This window comes from Chenopodium quinoa, unplaced genomic scaffold (assembly GCF_001683475.1).
Source record: "Chenopodium quinoa cultivar QQ74 unplaced genomic scaffold, ASM168347v1, whole genome shotgun sequence".
Taxonomy (NCBI): Eukaryota; Viridiplantae; Streptophyta; class Magnoliopsida; order Caryophyllales; family Amaranthaceae; genus Chenopodium; species Chenopodium quinoa.
This window is the reverse complement of record NW_018744202.1, coordinates 12,572-34,937: the sequence shown is the minus strand read 5'-3', so window position 1 is coordinate 34,937 and position 22,366 is coordinate 12,572. Positions and strand designations below refer to the sequence as shown.

Sequence of the window (22,366 nt, the reverse complement as noted above, 5' to 3'; positions counted from 1 at the left end):
TGCCTTTATGGTAACATGTGTATTGGGCCTGGTTAGGCTTAGTTTATTACTGCGCCGATTCAATACGTTGTTGTGATGTGCCACCATATCATGTTATATTATGCTTTCATGCCCAAGCCACATTTAACTTGTTTTTAGCTTGATTCTTTATTATGTTGTGTCTATATCATGTCCATACCACCTTGTAAACGCTCCAATTCATAAATACGGTCTCTCTTTTACATTTTTAATCTATCGTCCACAACACCGATTTAAGTAAATATGAAAATTACGATTTAACGTTCTCTTTAACAAATTTGGAATTAATTTAACTATTTAAGTGAGGAAAAAAGTAATAGCCCTTGGCTAAACGCCTAAACCACACTATCTAATAAACTCAATAGCTCATCTGCCGAATAATGAGATGGGAGTTCTCAAAATCTGCAAAAAGTTGAGATATGGTTTAAACCCTTACAAAACCCAGTACACTTTTCTTTCTACTGTTTCAAATGCTACAAATTGCCGGATTTCCTCAACTGGGTACTCCTTATTTCATCAAAATTTCAACCCCGAATCTTCAAGTTCTTATCTTACATCGATAATCTCAAATGGGTCGAATTCAAATTCTCAAGCTGCTAAGAATTTGTTGGGTTTTTTGAGGTATAACTTCAGCTTTAAAATGTTTTATAGTTCTTGCATCAATTCCTCTGCCAAAACAATTAGTAAATTGATTAATACTAAACTATCAATTGGTGATATTAATTGCATAATTGATATAATTAGAGGTGATGGAATTGATATGGAATTTAGGTTGAATTCAATTGGTTTAAATCAGATGAAGTTAATTCTTGATGTTTTATGTTGGTTAAATATTTTGGAAGTTCCGGTATTGCGATTTTTTACTTGGTTGAAAGATGCACATCCAAGTTATTGTAGAAATGCAAATATATGTAGTTTGGTTGTTGCCAATTTTGGCTTTTTGGGTGATTATGCTGCTATGCTTAAATTATTGGAAGATTTTCGGAATCAGCAGATTTGCCTTAGTGAAAAGGCGTTCGGGTTTTTGCCCATTTCGAGTACTAGTGTGGAGAATGCTAAAAAATCTATTACTGAAGTTGTAGAGATTTTAAATGAAGTTGGTGGTTCGTGTCGTAATTCTGGGATTCATTCATTGGTTGAGATGCTTTGCTCTTTGAATGAATTTGATTTAGCCAAATATGTCATTAAGATTACCGAGGAGAAGGTGTTGTATTACAATGTATTGGTGAAGCATATGTGTAGTAGAGGTCAGTTTAAAGATGCATGGAATCTGTTCGAGGAGATGAGGCAATTAAGATGTGACCCTGATTGTAGAACCTATAATTACGCGATTAGTAGTTTGTGCAAGCAAGGAAATATTGATGAAGCATTCTTTGTTCTCCAAGATATGCTTAGTAGAAACTGTTCCCCAAACCTAATTAGTTTTGAAATACTGATTCATTTCGCCTGTAGATATGGAAGGTCAGATCAGGCTGTTATGTTTTATGACCTCATGGTTTCTAGCAATGTTAAGCCTTATCTTTCGACTCATTATGCTTTCATCAGAGGCTATTTCCGTTCCCAACAGTTTGAGAAGGCACATAGATATGTAATTAGAACTGCTGCAGAGGATAAATGCTCGCATTGCTGGGCGCCGGAAATTTACAATGTATTGGCAAGCCTTCACCTAAAAGATGGGGATCTTCTTTTTGCTTACAGACTTCTTGTAGAGATGCTTGGGAAAGGGCTTAAGCCTAAACATTCTGTATTTATGAGAGTCAATAAGTGTCTCCACCAGACTGGGCATGCAAAATTTGCTGATTCTTTAAAGGCTCTGTATGACAGTCGAGTTGTTGGGTGATCAACCATTTTTTTCTTCCTGTATCTTTACAGATTACGTATTGTCTCTTCAAAATAGAGTGTTAGCTCTTGGAAAATCTTTTTGGAAATTTCATTGAAGTATAAAGATGGCTGCCCACAAGCTACACTATTGTGAAATCTTTTTGCTGGGCCAGGTTTGTGGTCTATGTGGCTTGGACTCTTCTTTTGACCATAAGTAACCGCGTTGGATCCTTGACATTCCAACATAGGTATGATCATATGGATACTTGACCCTTCTTTTTGGACCAAAGCATGGAATCATGTCATAAAATAGTTGAGCCTGACATATACCTGAGTTTGAATAACAGGGATTGTGGTTACTTCAATCCAAAGCCTCATTTTCACAAATTTGCAGAATAATGTAATCCCTGTAACCCATTCACCCTTAGACATTGTGAAGTCTCAAAGTATACTTCATATTCCACTTCATCAGTATAAGTATGCTGCTCTGCCACCAGCCTCCCCATGAGTTGCTGCAGTTGTTATATTTCTGAAGTGTGAAGAGTGTCATCGGTGTATGTTTTTCATTTGGCAGAGAACACATCCTTTATACTGATTATGAACAAGGCTAACCTCTGTGCAAAGCTGATTTTGGCTGCATGAAAACTCTTCATTTTTTTAGTGTTGACAATCATCTTTCAAGCAATGGAGCCAAGTTAATGGATTTAGCGCTGCAAAAAACAGGTTTGGTTTACAATCTGTGGAATAGTTATAGATAATTTGGAATATGGTATGTAGCAATTTTAGTATTCCATTTAGAGAGATTTTAATGTTTGACAACCTTGTCAACTGATGAATTTTGTTGTTTCTGTATAGATTGGTAATGCTAATGCATAATACAATATCCCTCATTTTGTTCCAGATACAGGAAAGCTTCTTGAAAGAATTTTACTTGACATCAATGAAAATGATGATTTTTTCTCTAGCTTTCATTGTTAAATCTCCTTTCTTCTATTCTCTATTGGTTTCATCTTTCATGAATCATAAGTTGCCAGCAATTTCCGAAGCAAACTGAATAAGGTTTACAAAAGATTTGGATATAGGCTTATACCTTTATTCAGTAGGACTACTTTCCTTTTTGGGGTTTCAAAACTGCATGTCTAATTCTATTTGAAGAATGTACTTTTTGATAATATTTTCTCTTTTTGATGAGTTGTCATCAATTTTTTTTGTACTCCCTATTTCCCGTAATACATGACATAGTCCAACATTGCATGCTTACCAATGTACTAGTTTGACTTAGTTTTCATATAATTAAATATTACTCCCTTCGTCTTCAAAACTTCGTCCATTTTGGGTTGATTTCGCGGTTATTAAGAAAATTAAATAAGAAGAAATAAAAACATATTGGAAAGATTTATTTACATGGGGTTTGTAAAAAATTAAAGAGATAAAGTATTAAAAATAGGAAAATATAGGAAAAAAACAAAATTTTATATGGGAAAGCTAATTTTGCACAAATATTGTTGTAAATTAATAGATATTTTTAATGTAAATGGGTTGATCATTTTGGAATTAAAATTTAGGCCAAAAAGGTCGAAGTTTTGGGGACAGAGAGCATTATGCTAATGCATAATAGGTTGTTATGAATTGAACTGAACTAAACTGAACTTATTAGAGTTAAAATGAACTGAATATTTTATAAGAGAAAGAAATTAAAAATAAAACTGAATTTATTGGAGCTGAATTGAACTGAAAATAAGCTGAAAAGAACATGCTCTAAGTTTCTTAATTTTAATAAAAAAAAAAATGGAAAATAGGCATGGAAATAGATATGGAAAATGGAAAATAGAATGTTCAGCATATGACATTTAAGCTCTATTCTACCTGACCCAATGCGAACTCAAATTCAAGCTTGATTCGTGAGTGAACTCATTCAAGCTTGATTTGTAAACCCACGAGCTTCAACATTTGGAGCATAATTGTACTTGGAAACTAAAACAAGAAACCTAACTCGAGGTTGGATTCAAATTCAATAATTGTTGTGTTTTATTTAATTTTATTTGAAATTTTGGTTAATACTTCGTCTAGTAAAACTTTAAAAGAAAACAAAAAAAAAAAAAAAAAAAAAAAAAAAAAACTTATATTAAATATTAAAAGATTATAATTGACATATTACTGTATAAGTTTATTTTTATTTTATTTTTTTGAATAACCATTGCTTAATTAGACTCATTAATATCTCAATATCAAATTTGATCGCAATTGTTTTGTCAAAAAAATAATAATAAAATAAAATAATGATCCCAACTTAACCAAATCGTGATAAAATCCGATTGGAATAGCTTGTGATTGTCTCATGTCACTAATACTCCTATTACAATTTACAATGTAGAACTTTGCAAAACTTAATTGGTAATCCGTGAGTAGCGGTGTCAATCGGGTTTTCGGTTCAGTTTTGGATTCGGTTTATAAGTTTTTGGTTTGTAATAGGTCGGTTTTTAACAGGTTGGAATTATTAACGGGTCAGTTCGGGTCTATTTTAAATAATTTCAGGTCGATTTGGTTTATATTTATTACAGTTTCTTTTTAGGTCGGATTCTAATCGGGTCGGGTTATAACTAGTTTGGGTCATAATCAGTTCGGGTTAATTCGGTCGGTTTAAAAACGGGGTTTGTCAGTTTAAAGTGGGTTTTGGGTCAACACATATTGGGTCCTAATCGGTTTGGGTTGTACTTAGTCAGTTTGACAACTAGTTTTGCCAGTTTTAAACGGGTTTCGTTAACTTATATTGTCCCAATATTTTAATTCCAGTTGATCATACGGAGTATTAATTAGTTTTGTAACTTTATGTCCCTTTTTTGTATAAGGATTTTAAGGATCAAATACTAATAACAAATTTAGAGTTAGCTTTTGATTTAGATTTTTAATTTTTTTTAATACAATATAGTGTTTCATAAGCCATTACTCTTAGAGGACGATAATATTGTAGCGTAAGAGTTTCAATGACATCAAAATTCCAAATTAAACCTTTTCAATATAAATACTTTATAATTCAAATTAAACCCTTTTGTTTTACTATTGATAATATATACCCAAAAAAAAAAAAGAAAAAAAAATTTTACGGTCATAACAGGTTACGGACTTACGGATTATAAACGGTTCGGTTATAACAGATTACGGGTTGTAAACGGTTCGATCATAACTTATTACGGGTTATAAACGGTTCAATCCTAATCAGTTACAGGTTGTAAAGGATTTGGGTTTATCGGGTTTTTGTCGGGTTTAAACGGTTTCGGTTTACAATGGGTCGGATTGTTATCGGGTTCAAAAGTACTCGATTCGGGTTGTTCTCGGTTTCGGGTTGTATCAGTTCGGCCTGATATCGGGTACGGTTCATTAACGATTCTCAAACATTCAGATCGGTTCAGTTTCAGGTTTTAAAAAATCAGGTCGGATTGATTTACGGTTTTTAAATAATAGGTTCTTAGCGGTTTAGTTCCTTTTCGGAACAGTTCAAAACGGTTCGAATTCACCAGTTCGGGTCCGTTTTGACAACTCTATCCATGAGTTTCGTTTTACCGTGCAACCAAATTCCTACTCTCCAAAAGGTCTATCTTCTCGATCAAACTTTCCAAACTTTACTCTTAACAAAATTAAAACGATGATTTCCCTTCTTTAATTTAGTTTTGGTTTAACCATTTGTTTTATTTCAATCAAAGACACTACTTGCAATACAATAATCAAGTCTTAATGATAATGTTGAACCAAAACATGTCAATTTTCTTTTATATATATATATATATATATATATATATATATATATATATATAAAGTAAAATACAAGGAAAATTAGGAATGTTTTCTCACAAGACCGTAACCTAATTTATGTAAGAGTAAAAAATAAGAAAATTTACTATCCAAAAAGGGGTTGACATCCTGATGGGTTGGCCAAAGGTTGGACCAAATCTTATATACAAATGTTAAACCAAAACATGTCTATTAAGTGTTTCTTGTTTATATACATAATACATATTGACATAAAAATATAAAAACATGCAGGAAAAAGTACAAAATCGATAACAATTAACTTCCAAGTGTACCAACTTATAAGCCACAAAACCCAATAACTTGTTAAATGTGAATTTCCAAGTAGCATTTGTTGTTTTTTTTTTTAATTCTTTACCTTTTTTCTTTTTCTTGAATCCGTTACTTCATGAGCTTCCTCCACAAACAATCATGATAAAAATATTTCATGAAGATACACCTACATAATGTAACACCCCAACCCCAAACAAAGGGCTTATTGTCAGAAATGCGCATCAAGGGCCAACAACTGTCCTCACAGACCAACGCAAGTCCTTTCGACACATTTTGTCCTCATTCATGCGCACCTTGGGAAAACTTCCCAGGAGATCACCCTTTCCAAGACTACTCCCAACCAAGCATGCTTAACCGTGGAATATCTTAGCATATGAGCTCCCTAAAAGAAAGATGCATCTTGTTGGTATGAGTAGCATATTAAACTCCTTTAAAGCAACCATGAGAAGTATTACACTTACACGCATTTATTATTTAAATGATCTCAACTAAGCCAATCATTTGAGTTTAAACCATTTATATACCCAAAGGGCTTTAAAATCGCCATATGAACTTCTACCTTTCCCATGATATACATATATCATGAAATGATTCAATTAAGACCTTTAATGTGCATAATAAATCTACATATTTAGTTTCTATATGTTCAAACAAGTAAATTTAGTGAACTACACAAGTTTTGAGTGACATACACTCATTCGGAGTCAAATTAGAGGTAAACACCTTCATCCTTTTCCAATTCTTCATTTTTTTGCCTTGTCCCAAAGCTCAAACGACATTGCTTTTTGGAAGAGAAATTAACAATAAAACAGACTTTACCTGCTATACTATTGTGTATCAGAAACAAACTCCCAACAAAAAGTTGACATGTGGCTAAACTTATTCAAATGCCTAGCCATACTCCTAAATTTTTCGCAGCCATGCATTAGTGGTGCTAATTTGGCATTCAACTGCCTAGCCAACATACACTACTAGAATCAGGTCGAATTTCGAAGGAATAGTTCCGACGAACTCGTAAATCCGTCGAAAATATCGAAATTTCCGACAGGATTAAAGATTCCGTCAAAAATCCGTCGGAAATTTCCGACGAATTCCTACTCCGTCGGAAATTATGTACTTTCTGACGGATTTTTCCCTCAAAAAGTACATTTTTCGGCGGAATAGGAATCCGTCGGATTAATTTTTTTTTTTTAATTTTGTTTTTTAGAAAACCCTAAGAGGATAAGTTCCCTCTTATCATAGTTTGTTGCCCGCTTCTTTTATTTCTCTTTCCCCCTTCTCCTTTTCATTCCCCTTTTTTTTCTCTCCTCTTCAATCTGTTCTTCATTCTCCTCTCTCTCCTCTATATCCTGAACGTTCTCCTTCTCTCTTCTCTTCTTCTTCTCGTCTTCAACGTTCTCCTTCTCTCTCTCTTCTTCTTCTCGTTCTGCTTCCTCCTCTTTCTCGTCGGATTTTTTTTCTCTCTTCTCCTTCTCTCATCTCTTCTCGTTATGTTTTCTCCAACATGCATGAACAACAACAACAAAGAAATTAACGAAGTTTTTCAGATAAAACTCGACCATGAAAAATCTAGATCTAGAGTTTTCATGGCCGAGTTTGGCCTTATAAACTCAATTTTGAGGTTTTGTTCGGTCAAATTAAGGTATTTATCTCCTTTTTTTTTCTTAATTTTGAATTTTTTTTTTGGTTTTTTTAGTTTATGGCGGTGGTGGTAGTGGCTACTGGAATACGAATTTTAGGGGTTGGGTTGGCGAGGTTGTGGTGGGTAAATCTGGGTTGTGGTCGTTTTTTTTAATGTTTTTTTGTGTTGCGGTGTCGTGGTGGTTAGTGGCGGTGGGGGCTGATGGTGGTGGGGGATTAGGGTTAGGGTTAGGGTTTAAATTGGGTGCGAAGGGAGGGAGGTCAGTGGTGGGTCTTGATTGGTGGGGTTTAAATAGGGGCTGAAGGAAGGGAGGATAATTGGGGTTTAGATCGGGCCTTTGGAGTTTTAAGGGTTTGGTGGTGGTTAGGGTATGGGTTACTGGTGGTCTGATGGGGGTTTGGTAGTGGGGGTTGGAGGTTTTGAAATGTCGTGCCGGAGGTGGCGCGACATTTTTTTTTTTATTTCGGTGAAAGCAGTTTCTTACAGAAATCCCCTCGCAAATTTTCGACGGATTTGTGTCCATTGGAGGTTTCCAACGTATTTTTCTGGTGCCAGATAATACCTTTCGACGAATTAATTTCGTTAGAAATTCCGTCGAAAAAGTTTTTTCGATGAAAATTACGTCGTCCGTTTTTCCTACCAACCCTTTTCCTTTCAAGGTGTTTCCAAAGGAATTTTTCTGTCGGAAATGGGTTGTTTTCTAGTAGTGATAATTACCCACTTTCCCTTAGTGTTCCTATTTTCTAGGAACAACTAAGTGAGCGGAGTAACTACTAGATGAGATGACATTTTTCATTCCTTCAGAATAACTACCTTCGTTCAAGGAAACACAACACTACCTTGGTAATTCTGTTTTATAAGAACCACCTTATCAGTGGCTTAACCGCGTTCTGGTCAAGATAATTGTTAGTCAATTCACCAACATAATGACCCTATATTCTAGTAACCATTCTTTTTCACTTGCCACCTCGACATAACTGTTTTGAAATTTTAGGGAGAGTGGTATAATGTTGGACCATAACTGCCCACTATCCCCACAACCTCAACCCATCCTAGAATCAAGGCAAACACATGCTTCTCATGATGACTAAGTTAGTCGATAAGGAATCCTTGCTACAATACTCCACTAAAGGTAGTAATGGCTACACCATCCTATATGCCAAAGCTCTTCCAAAATACCCATCCTATGGCTACGTGTGTCCATGATTTCCACCGATGTAGGATCCAAAGCCAATGTTGACTAGATCATGCATGCTTGTTTTTCCATAGGAGAGGTCTTCATGTAGTCTCCACCGTAGTAGTGACCATACCCCATCAATCCACGCTCTGTAAGGTCAGCATACTTTGCGTTGAGCCATAGGCTAGGTGTAGGGAATATTTCAAACATTAGCTTTGATCCCACTGTGATCATACACTTAAGCATGCTGGCGTTCAAAGGGAAAGAAGATAGAGCAAAAAGAGTCGTCGACAAGTTTTAGGAACTTGTAAACCGTCCACTAGTGTGATGGTATAAATCTAACCTAAAAGAGATTGAACCCGCCCTAAATGGGCCTCTACTTTATTCTTATGATATTCATGTGCGCTTTTCGATCAACATACATACATCAAATTAATGCTAAGCATATTTAATCTACGTTGGTTGATTATTAGCAACTCTAGAGAGGTTCTAATCACAAATTCGCAACCTAAGTTCATATTACTTCTACGTTCAAATACACAAATCCTAGCACAAGCAACAACTTCACAATCAAATAAAAAATTACCTTAATATTCCTCGAAAACTAACGTTTTCAATCATATGTAAAACTTTTCGACAAATCATAAGTAAAATCTTTAGATCAAATACGTACATTACAGTGAGAATTCATAAGTAAGAACAAATAACAAAACAATTTTCCATAAAATTTTAAACATAAAAAGGAGAATAAAAAATAAAACTCAAACACACATCAAAATTCACTTCCATATTACTGAATAATGAATTCTTACCAGAACAATTAACAAATTCAACCGGAAATTCATCCAGTTCGACAATCTAATAGAGAAATTAGATATAAATTCATGAAAATTGGAAAGTGTAAACTGCTAACAAACTAAGAGCAGATTCAAAACCCCAAAACTTCATTGAATTACATAAACAAACAAAAGAACAAACCCTAAATTTTTTTTTAGTCTTTTTTATCAAATAATAGCTTATAATTAATTAAAAATACACAAATTAGGTGGAGATCGAGAGCATACCATGACAATACTCTTGATGAATGAGGTTTGGAGAAGCTTTAGAGGAGTTTTGGAGAAGCTTTAGAGTATTTTCACAGCAGAGAGAAAAGTTACAGTCGGGTTTATGTGAAAAAATGGGGAAAAAGAATAATACTAAAGGTAAGAGGAACCGTAGAAATATGAGAGCATTTTGAGACGTGTGTGCTACTGTTATAATTTATAAAGTCAATAAAGCTTGACTTATTATTTGTAACCGGCCTCTTTTGGTCAATCTATCATTGACTTACTATTTATAATTGATCTTGCTTATGCTTGTTACTAATACTAATTTATTTGTAACCCGCATAATCTATGTAAACTACTAATACACTGATTGAAACTAACATCATTTATGCCAGTTACTAATAGGTGTAGACATATAATTTTGGCCTCCTGTCCCGACAGGAAGTGCAATGACGATAAATAAAACCATCTTCGTGTTGGAGCAAAGTGAAGAATACTTATGGAGAACTGGTTAAGCCACAAAACACAAAAGACTAGCCCAAATTAAAAATAAAAGCGAAAACAAAGGTCCAATTAACTAAACCTGATCATAATTAGGCTTAATCCCGTGCTTAAAACCAAATAATGACGGATTTAGGAGCGCCTAGGTTAAATCTTATTGCTGCCGCAGGAAAAGCCGCGCGCATCTCAAACACTCGCGCTGGGCAGCCGCGCGCAACTTATTGAGTTGCGCGCGACACCCAGTGCAACCTCCAGAGTTGCGTTGCGAAAGATTCAGAATTATACAAAAAATATAAAATCGAATGTTACCATAAAGCCACGCGCAAGACAATTAGTTGCGCTGCTTATAGCAGCGCAACCCAATCACTTGCGCTGGGATACCGCGCGCAACTCATCCTGTTGCGCTCGACACCTGCTGCGGCTGAATGCTCGAAGCCCTAAACCTAATCATTCCCTATAAATAAGAGCTTAAACCAAGGCTTAAACAAACAGAAAATAACCGAAAAACTCTGGCGAAATACTTGTGAACTTGTGCAACCTAGCCCCTCTTGTCCTAAACACTCACCCTTTTGATATTTTGTTACTACAGTGGAGGTTCCCCAACAAGAAGTCCATAAATGTTCTAAATGGAGTTCTAGCAAAGAGAAGTGGTAAATTCCCGAGCACTTAGTTAAATCACATTTATTTTCTTGTTTAAAAGAACCTTAATTAATTAATTAGTGTTGTTTGATCACCTTTAAAATAATTAATTAATCAATTCCTTATAGTATCTTGCGTTAAATAAAGATTAGAATTGAATTAAATAATTGTTGGTTGATCACTTAAGCCAAGGAGAATATTGTTTATTTTCTTGTCCTTTTCACGAATTTGATTAAGTAAGAATAACGACATTACGATGTAATTCCTACGTGAATTAATGCTTGTAAATAAAATCAACTAACATAGTTTTAGGTATCGAGTTGCATATATTCTTTGGTGATGAAATTGTAAAAAAGGAAAAGCTAGTAGAGGCCGCACTAGGGCTGGGATAACGATTCCCCTCTAAAAGGAACGTTATTTTAGTACCCTCGCTCCCGAACTCATTTCTGGTTTATAGACCAATTTGGACATGGGTTAACTTACGATTCGTGCTAATTATTCCATGAACTCCACATGGAAGAAAGGCATGAACGAGGTTTATGAGGTTTTCCTAAAACTCATTGGCGGCTCCCTACGTGTTTCTTACAAAAACGCGTAATGATAGAATCAATTATAATTCAAGGTCCCCTAACAGTCAGGAATTCAAATCCTACTACACCCTAACAAGTGTAAAGTCCTGGGATTTTAAGTGGTCATGGGCATTTAAGGAGAGTACCCCTTATGATGGGATCACCCTCCTTATAGTGGCGACTCTGTTGGGGACTTAGAGGTTACATGATTAATTTATATTTATGGTCTAAGGTTTCCAACACTAGGTTACCTATGGGTTATAATGAGAATTAACTTGGATAATCTCTAATTAGAGAGCGAGACTTGAACGCATAATATCTTCCATTTGCACAAGAGTAAAAACCAAACAAGCAACATTGCATCATGCATAAGCATAGCACACTTAAACCATTGGGGATTGGCTAATTGACTAGGGGTCGCCAACACTAGGCTTCTATCTCGAAATCAATAACAATCATCCTACCCATATCGCCAACAAAATGTTAGGAGAGCGATGTCATGAGTCAACACGTTGATTGATTGATTTGTGCGTCGTTTCTCAAGATATGGTACCTTTGGACACCCAAGCCTTTTTGACCTTAGAATGGCATTCCGTGAATCTTGACTTATGGCATGCTTATGTGATTATTTGACTATATGCAACGTGTTAGGATAGTCTTCTTTTTCTCTTTTTAGTTTGGTCTAGGTTCCCAATTATGAAGTTGTCTCTTCGTGATTTAGCGTCATATTCAAAGGATAGCATAAAAAAAAAAATAAAAAAAATCGAATAAAAAAAAACGATGGCAAAAAAAAAAACGCTTGAATTAAAAAAAAAAATCCTACGAGCAGGTGGCGCGCGCAACTAGGTGAGTTGCGCGACCCCTCCCATCGCAAGAGATTCCGTTGCGCGCGACAGTCGCGCGCAACTGAGTCACTTGCGCGCGCCCGCTGGACGAGTCAATTTTAATTTCTCAAAAAACAAATTGACTCGTCCGAACAATATCTTCATTGAAGAATTGTTAAGGGTGATGTTATCCGTTTGAATATATTTTGCGTCTTTTTTTTTTTCTTCCTCCCTTTTTAAACAAGCGTATCAATTTACTTATCCTTTCGTACTCCTTTAGGACCGATTTCCAAGCTTGGAAAAGAGGGCTATCGGGCACTCGCATTCTACGTTTACCACCCAAAGATCAACCCCTTTCAAACCACTTTTCTTTGACAACTAATCCTAGTCCAACAACAATGCCAACCATCAAAGAACTTCCACATGAGATTCTTCGTTTGAGAGAGGAAAAGGCTTAAGAGGCCGAGGAGAGAAGAATTAAGAAAGTGGAAAAGGTTGAAAAGAAAAATGCTGAAACTTTAGCCTTGCAAGAAAAGATGGAATAATTATCCATCAAAGAAAAGTCGTTGGAGAGGCTAGTTCTTCGTTCTACAATAGGGAACAAGTACTTTGACGCAGAAAAGTTTGCTCCTCCCCCAGTACTTGCTTTACCAGAAAAGTTCATAGCTACGGACTTGCCAATATTAAGGTGACCAATAATCCACAAAATCATTTAATGTGTTTTACTGGCACTATGGAATTAAAGGGAGTTGATCCTAAGCTTTATGCTTTGACTTTCCCTTTATCCCTAGACCCAACTGCGAGAGAGTGGTACTATGGGCTAGATCCAAAATTCAAGGCATCATGGGAAGATGTAGTTTTGGCTTTCATTACCCAATATGAGAGTAACTTAGAGTTTAAATTAACTTTACGTGAACTCGAGATTCCTAAGAAAGGCAACGATGAAGGTTTCCTTGCTTTCTATGGTAGATGGCGAGAAAAGGCGACCCATTTCGCCCAAAGGCCTCCTGAACTCGAGTTAGTACAAAAATTCATTGACAACTGTCATGATAAGTACAATAAACATCTACGTTACCTTGGTCTAGACACTTTTCAAACACTACAAGAAAATAACCTTTTCGTAGATTTAGTATCGATTGTAATTGCAACAAAAATCTTTCCCAACGAATGGTCATTCGATACAATATTCCCGTAGCCTTAGCCTTTAGTAGTGGTTTTCAATATCGCTGGGGTTGGCCTCAATAATCGATGCGAAAAATTACATCCAATCGTGGTGATTATTGTAGCGATTATAATCGTTATAAATGTTGAACTCATTTTCTTCAAAAAAAAAAAAACATACATATGATCTGTACAAGATTCAAACATGCAACCTCAAACTCTTATATTAAATGTTTCACCAGTAAACTATGACATATTTTATGTATTCTTTGTCAAACAATATTTATATATCTAGTGTAGAAAAGGATTTTTGTATCATTTTTTGGGATTTAGTGGCGATTGTAAATGATACGATTTCTCACAATTTTAAAAAATGTGCAAAAATAGTGTGGATATGTATTATTATGTTTTCCGTATCAATTTTATGTGGGAAAACCATGGCGATTGTAAAATGATACGATTTCCCTAATTATTTCACAAATATAATTGCATATTGTAGCGAATGTACAATCGCTACAAAATAATCGCTATGAAAAGACAATTTTCTTGTAGTGAAAAGGTCTATTCTGTGGCTACTAGGATTGAAGATGATTTAGCTAAAGAAAAAGCAAACAAACCTCATCATCACCATCAACCTAAGAATAACTACAAGAATGAGAATGATAATGCATCATCCTTTATTGACGTATTTGCGACTTCCACGCAATACAATAACACAAATCTATATGATGATCCTAGAAAAAGTTGGACAAAAGAAAGAAAATTTACTCCATTTCCTGTAAGCTATAAAGAATTGTTAGAAAAATTAAATGAAAAAGGCTTACTTGCGCCAACAGGGCCAACACCACCCACTCCACCAGAAAGAAGATTTCCTCAATGGAATGGTAGTGCTTATTGTACTGTGCTTATCATAGAGGCGTTGGACATGATACTGAACGTTGCTATGTCTTAAAGCAAAAAATACAAGATTAAGTAGACGATGGGAGAATTCCCACGCCTAAACCTAACAATAACACATCCCCTTAGGGGTGTTTCACATCGATGAGGACCATATGGGAAGTGATATGTTCAATCCTTTGGACTATATCACAGCTATAGGAGAACCTCTATCCACAATACTCATAGAGGCAACTAATGAAGTATGTGACTATGGGACGACGACTTTCAAGACTTATATGTCTCTAAGTATGCCGCCGTCCCACCTCCATCTTGTTTAAAAATGAAACAAATGGAGCGCTTGATTAGGATCATTTCTTGGGGAAGTCGCAAGATTTATCGATTCTCTCCTTGGATGAATAATGACATAAAGCACAACTCATGGAACATCTTGAAATGGAGGCACATCCAAAGCCTCTAGAAGAAAGTTGGTTTGGGAGTCCTACAACTAACCCAAATGAGATAGATCATTTAACTCATTCTGGGCGAGTATACCAAGCACCACCACCAATTGGATCTTCAACCACACAAAATTAAACTCAAGGTCAAGTACAAAATCCAATACCAACTCCACTTGAGGTGGAAGATCTAGTGGTCAAACAACTTTGCCAATCCAAGGCGAATGTTGGCATTTGGGAACTCCTAAGTACTTCTAAAGAACATAGGAAATCTCTCATGAATGCTCTAACGGCTTTGTCTGTAAGCACAAACACAACCCCTCAGGATCTCGTTAGCTTGATTACTAGTGAGAAATCCGACAAGTTAATCATTTTCACTAATGATGATTTTCCTTCAAAAGACACTACCCACAACAATGCATTATACTTAACTGTGGGATGCAAGGGATACAATATCCCTCTAACTTTGGTAGACAATGGGTCAGTTGTAAACGTATGCCCATTACGAACGGAAAAATACTTAGGCCTAAATCCAGAAAAAGATTTTCAATCAACAACACAAAGCATTACGGCCTATGACAATTCGAGAAGATCGGTATGTGGAACTGTTAAGCTACCAATTACCATAGGCCCAATTCAAAAGATGGTTGAATTCTATGTTATGGAAATAAACCTACTTTTAACCTTTTACTTAGACGTTCTTGGATACATGAGCTTGGTGCAATACCATCCTCACTTCATCAAATGATTAGGTTGAACTATCAAGGGCTTCCTATGACTATACATGCTTCTCCACTCAAAATATCAATAAGTGATCAATCAATCTTAGAAATAAACCATGATAATGATGAAGAGGACATGTGGGGATTCATCGTGGAGCCAATCTTAACAATTGAAATGGAAGAAGACTTTGAAGAACCATTCAAGCTTGATCCATATTCCACTCGGATAATAAACAACATCTTACACAAGAGTAGTTACTTTCCTGGGATGCCTTTGAGAATAGGAATGAAGAAATCTCTCTTACTTCCTATCCTAAAAAAAATCTTCTCTTTTGGATTGGGATATAACCAACCAAAGAAGAATTGGAGTCTCACAATACAAAAAACAAAGCACGTAGAGACAATAATAAGAAAGGGATAATCACCTTACTCCCATCCTATCAACAAACCCTTAATGGGAAATTCATTAGGGAGAGAGAAGATTACTCATGCTACGACTTTCCAGAAGCCTGGATTTGAATATTTCATGATTGCTACTTCTTGGATGACAATCTTAGTATCGTTAAATCAAAACACCCAATTCCAAGGTGCTATGATGAGCAAGCATTTAACTTGCTAGGTAAACTAGAGCAAAATCATGCCGCTACAATGACCAATCAAAACGCCATTCAAGATGAAGCTTTTGACCCAACCTCATTGATCACCCTTGCAAACGAAACTTTTGAGCATGGATGGAGGAAATCTTTCAAATGGACCAATCACAAAAGCGATAAGCTGGAAATCGTCACAGGCAAAGGGAAGATGTTTGAAGAATCGTACGTTGAACTATTATAGAATCTAGGGAAGCTGAAAATCTAGGCCTTGTGGCCATTACTGAGTCTTTATTTTTTAGTTTTAAGGACGAAGATCCCAAAAAAGATTCTTCTCTTGATGTACTCTCTTTTGATTTTAATAATATAAGCTCTATTTCCGAGTATATGCCTTCTCTTGAATCTTTCGAATGCTATAACAATCAATCTAATGAAGATGATAACATTAATAAATTGGTTGAACTAATAAATTGATTAATAAATTGGTTGAACTAACATTAATCCAGGTATGAATCCTGTCAAACAAAAGCTGCGCCGTATGAAACCGGATGTGGCTCTCAAAATCATAGAAGAAATCAGAAAGCAATTGGCCGCAGGTTTCATCAAAGTATCCATGTATCCAGAGTGGATAGCAAATGTGGTTCCAGTTCCAAAGAAGGATGGAAGGGTCAAAATGTGTGTTGATTACAGGGACCTCAATAAGGCAAGCCCGAAAGATGGATTCCCTCTACCTCACATTGACATTTTGGTCGATAACACAACAAACCATGCACTCCTATTGTTCGTGGACGGCTACGCCAAATATAATCAAGTATTAATGGCCGAGGAAGATATGGATAAAACCACATTCATCACGCAATGGGGTACATATTGCTATACGGTAATGCCATTTGGGTTGAAAAACGCGGGTGCCACCTACCAAAGAGCAGCCACAACATTGTTACATGATATGATGCACAAAGAGGTAGAGGTCGATGACGATGATATGATCGTTAAGTCTAAAGATCGCTCAGGCCACATCGTTGCACTTCGCAAGTTTTTTGAAAGACTTCGTAAATACAACATGAGATTAAATCCAACAAAGGGTGCATTCGGATTCACGTCAGGCAAATTACTTGGATATGTGATCAGTTCTCGAGGGATTGAAATAGATACCACAAAAGTCAAAGCGATCATGGCCATGCCATCGCCCAAGAATGAGAAGGAAATTCGAGGCTTCATTGGAAGGCTGCAGTATATAAGTAGGTTCATATCAAAACTCACAGCGATATGTGAACCTATATTCAAGAAGCTTAAGAAAAATGCCCCAGTCACATGGGATGACGATTTCCAAAAAGCTTTCGACAAAATCAAAGAGTACCTGGCAAACCCACCTGTGCTAGCGCCAACAATACCTGACTTTCCTCTTCTACTCTACCTTACGGCCACAAGAGAAACGACGGGGGCAATGCTAGCACAAGAGATCGAAAGCAAGGAGAATGCAATTTACTACTTGAGCAAGAAGCTTCAAGGATACGAGACACGATACACACCACTTGAAAAGTTGTGTCTCACAATTGTGTGGGCCGCACAGAAACTACGACATTACACGCTCACTCATACAGTGAATGTCGTGTCCAAGATGGATCCTCTCAAATACTTGTTCGAAAAAGAAACACTCAATGGCATATTATCAAGGTGGATAGTCAATCTTGATCAGTTTGACTTGAAGTTTGTACCACAAAAAGCCATCAAAGGTTCTGCGGTTTCTGCGCTAGAAGAAGTTGAGAAAGAAGAAGATGAATATGATTTCCCTGACGAAGATTTACTCATGACCGAAGATGATAGCTGGACGCTCTATTTCGATGGAGCTTCAAACCAAAAAGGTTGTGGTGTAGGAATCTTGCTTGTATCACCCAATGAAGAGCATATCCCAATTTCCATGAAGCTCGACTTTGATGTCACCAACAATACCGCAGAATATGAAGCATGTATTTTGGGATTAGAAATAGATGTGGCCTTGGGAATTAAGAAGCTCAGAATCTACGGTGATTCTTCACTAATCATTAACCAGATCTCCAAGAGATGGAAAGTGAGAAGTGAAAGTCTCGCTACGTATCAAGCTCATTTAGGAAGTCTCACGAAGCAACTAGATGAAGTGGAATATACGTACTTGCCTAGAGAAGAAAACCAGTTCGCCGACGCACTAGCTAAATTAGCATCAATGGTGCGAATTCCAACGGATACAATCAGAATGCCGTTGACCATGGAAAGAAGATATGAACCGGCTTATGTTCACGCACTTGACGATGAACAGGAATCGCAAGAAGAAGATGAAGAGCCATGGTATACAGATATCCTTAACTACGTGACAAGAGGAGAATAACATCCTAATAATGATAAAAGGGCACGTCGTTCTTTGAGGCTCCTAGCCTCACAGTATGTGCTCATTAGGGGAGAACTCCACAAAAGGACTGCACTAGGAAGAAATCTCTTATGCATAGCCAAGAAAGAAGCACACAAAACCATAGAAAATCTTCATGCCGGCATATGTGGAACGCATATGAATGCTAAGATGTTAGTCCAGAAGATTCAACGACAAGGCTATTATTGGACTACCATGGAAAGATATTGTCACGAATACGTCAATAAATGTATGAAATGTCAAGTTTATGCAATTTTACAGCACGTTCCACTTTCACTTCTCTACACATTTACTTCTCCATGGCCTTTCTCTACTTGGGGTATCAACATCATTGGAAAGATAACTCCACCAGGACAAGGGGGGCATGAATTCATCCTCGTAGTAATCGACTATTTCACCAAATGGGTCGAAGCTGCCTCATATGCTAAGTTAACGACAAAACACGTAGCTCAATTCATTGAGGAAAATATCATATGACGCTATGGGGTATCTCATGAAATGATCAGTGATAATGGAACACATTTCCAAGCCGAATGCGCGGAATTATTACAGAAATATCATGTCAAGCATCACAGATCATCACCCTACAGACCACAAACAAATGGTGCGGTCAAATCGGCCAACAAAAATGTGAAAACTATCATCGAAAAGATGAAAGAAAATTACAAAGATTGTCCAAGTAAGCTACATTTCGCCCTTTGGGCTACCCTTTCTCTTTGGTCTATGGAGTTGAAGCTGTACAACCAATAGAGCTCGAAATCCCTTCTCTCCGAATTGCGTTGGAAAGCCAACTAGATGAAGTCGAATGGATTAGAGCAAGATGTGATGAATTAGTCTTACTTGACGAAAACGCTTGGTAGCTTTGCATCATGTCCAAACCTACCAACAGCGTATGGCGCGACATTTCAATAAAAAAGTCAAGACTATTGTAGACACCCAAATGTGTCTCCCCAAAACAAAACCCAGTGATGAATACCTTTCATGTCATTTGATTATCGAACAAAGTGAAAGTGTGAAAAGTCTAGTGATGAGGATGTTTTTATTAAAATATCTCTTCTTCCTGTTTTTGAAAATATTTCTTTTCTTACCTTATTATTGAAAAACGTGCATTCCAGTTTAGTATGGTCCATGATATGGGTCCAATAATTGTGTATTTGGATGGGGCTTGAAAAGACCTTTCCAACGATATATTATAAGCCCAATTCCGATGAATAATGAGGAAGTTATGACCAAAATACTAAACTGGGCCAAAATCGGTTTAAACATATTCCTAAACTAATTAAGATTAATTAGAAGCTTCTATAAGTTTCTAAAAGATCTTAATTATCCTTTTTGAAAAGATAAGATCAAAGAATTTGAGTTAAATAAAAACTTTCCTTTATTAAAAGGAAAAATTGATTCTAATAATCCCACCTTTGCCCAGTTCGCTATTAATAATCCCACCTTTCGATTATTATTTAATAATCCCACCTTTTACACTTTTTTCTTTTGTTTGTCCTATATTACTGGAAACCGGCTACTAAAGTCAACATAAAATTTTTTTAACTTTTTTTTTTATCTAAGGCTGTTGGTTTTCTTTGGCTTTCCTCGTATAGTTTTTTGGTGGGTAATTAATTACACCCAACTACTTGTGTCACATCACTGTTCTTCTCTATCTTCCATTTCTTCTATTTTTTTTTTTCGAAAACCCATATCTAATAGCAGTATGTTTCCTCTAATTTGCTAATTTCATCGCCATTATTGAAGCACTAACCATCCAACAACATTTTTACCTCCCAAAAGTTCAAGATTGTTGCGTCAAAAGGGCGAAAAAAGGACGGGTTATTGTTCGTACTACTCTGTTGAGCATTAATTTCGAACCCACTGTAACAGGTTTGCAATTCGCAACCAGAGCTTCTGAATTTGTTGTCAATTTAAGTAAATGAACATGTTTTACAGTGCAAGTTCCTATCTTTTTCGCTGAAAATGTTGTTCGAGTTGTGAAATTGGTTAAATTCGAGTTTTTGTAAATTGGATGAACTGGTGGTTGTACTTCATATGGTTGTACTTCATATTTTTTTGATGTAGATAACCGTAATAGATTGTTTATTGTTGTTTGTTGGTTGTTTTTTTTGAATGTTTGTGCTGTTATATATTGTGGATGTGGTTAATGTATTGAATTGATTGTACCGTGTTGTTCTTTCTTAGATGGATGATCCATTTGCTCATTCCTAACAGTTCGAACAACAACATCTCTCCCACAATTACACTTCACCCTTTGATTCAAACCCCCCCTTGAATTGGATGAAGAACCAGATCCAAAAGACGCAGCATTCCCCCAGGCATAATGTTGTTAGCGCACAGCAATTTGAAAGGAACTAGTGTTCCACTTCACAAAAAATAAGAGAGCAAAATTTTATTTGGAGAAAGAACAGAGAATAACGAGGAACAGAGGAGAATTTAAGAAAAAAGGGGGTGAAAATATTAAAAGGTTTTTTTTTTAAATAAAAAAAATAACGATCATATGCCACGTAGGACATATAACCTGCTACATCCTGTAAACTTACCTATTAGGACCAACAAAAGAAAAAAGTGTAAAAGGTGGGATTATTAAATAATAATAGAAAGGTAGGATTATTAATAGCGAACCGGGCAAAGGTGGGATTATTAGAATCAATTTTTCCTTTTAAAAACTTTCCTTTTTCTTTAATCCTAATTCTATTCGAATTTTAAGATGTTCAAAGACAGTCAGATTTCATTTTCGCGCCTCATAATCTTTATCCAAATTTTATATGGTTGGATAGATCTTGAAATTATATTTCCAATGATATATTATAATATTAAATCCGAGCTATAACGTAAAAGATATGAATGAGATATGAAACTCTATCCAAAACTGACACCGTCCTACTATTTCGGCCTTATCTTTTTATCTATAAAATATTTTAATCTGATTTTAATTTCTTTGGAAAGTAGAATTCAAGAGCTTTCCAACGACGTATTATATTCCTATTTGGATTTCTGGATCAAAAGATATGATAAAAACAAAATCCGCAAAAACCGCCGTCCATCGAGTTCTATTTCGATTCGAATTCGTATTCTTTTCTTATTCTTCGACCCTTTTTTTTCTCTATAAATAGAGGCCATATCTCCCATTTTTCAATCATCAATTTTCATGAATTCTTATTCCTTCTAATTCTCATCAACTCTCATCAAGAATTTCTTGATTCTCTCTCTCGTTCTAAGCCTAGCCTTTTACAAACACAATCCCTCATACATTAGCACTAGAAACACCTAGCATAATTCGAAGTTGCCTTCGCCCTAGACATGAAAGGTTTAATTTCTGAGGGTTTGGTCCCAAATCTCTTTTTATTATTTAATTTAATTGTTGTTTATTATTTTCCTTGAAGTTACTAACGCGTGTATTTTGTTATTAGAAAGTGGTACGAAGCATCCAAGTAAGTACTTTAATGGTTTAATTGATATTATGATATAGAAATTATGCTTAGATTGTTATTATGATTCCTAGTATCATGTCTAGGGTAACTTTAATATCAAGTATGATTAAAAGTATGATGCTTCCTATGTTCTTCCTAATATTTATGATTGTTAGTATCATGTTAGGGTCAAATAAATAATCTTTATTACTTAGTGACATGCTAGGGTTTGTTATTAATCTTGTTAGTATCCTGCCTAAGATCTTGCTATTATTATGTTTTAACATGATTATTTTTTACAATTGTTTTGATTATGATTATAATTATTATTATTGTTATGATTTATGATTATTATTATGTTGCTTGATTTTTATTGTTATTGCTTGATCACACCTTTTATGCATGTTTAAAGGGAATTGGTA

At 35.8% G+C, this 22,366-nt stretch overlaps 1 protein-coding gene across 1 annotated transcript; it reads left to right on the top strand.

The window, feature by feature from the left end:
- The first annotated feature begins 403 nt into the window (after positions 1-403).
- On the top strand, positions 404-1,858 carry LOC110694039 (pentatricopeptide repeat-containing protein At3g53700, chloroplastic-like). The gene has a single exon (XM_021871201.1). It carries the CDS (start codon positions 404-406, stop codon positions 1,856-1,858), a length of 1,455 nt encoding a protein of 484 aa, XP_021726893.1.
- Positions 1,859-22,366: the final 20,508 nt, after the last annotated feature.

Coding starts and splice junctions, on each gene's coding strand:
- LOC110694039 (XM_021871201.1), top strand. CDS start 404: ATGGGAGTTCTCAAAATCTGCAAAAAGTTGAGATATGGTTTAAACCCT.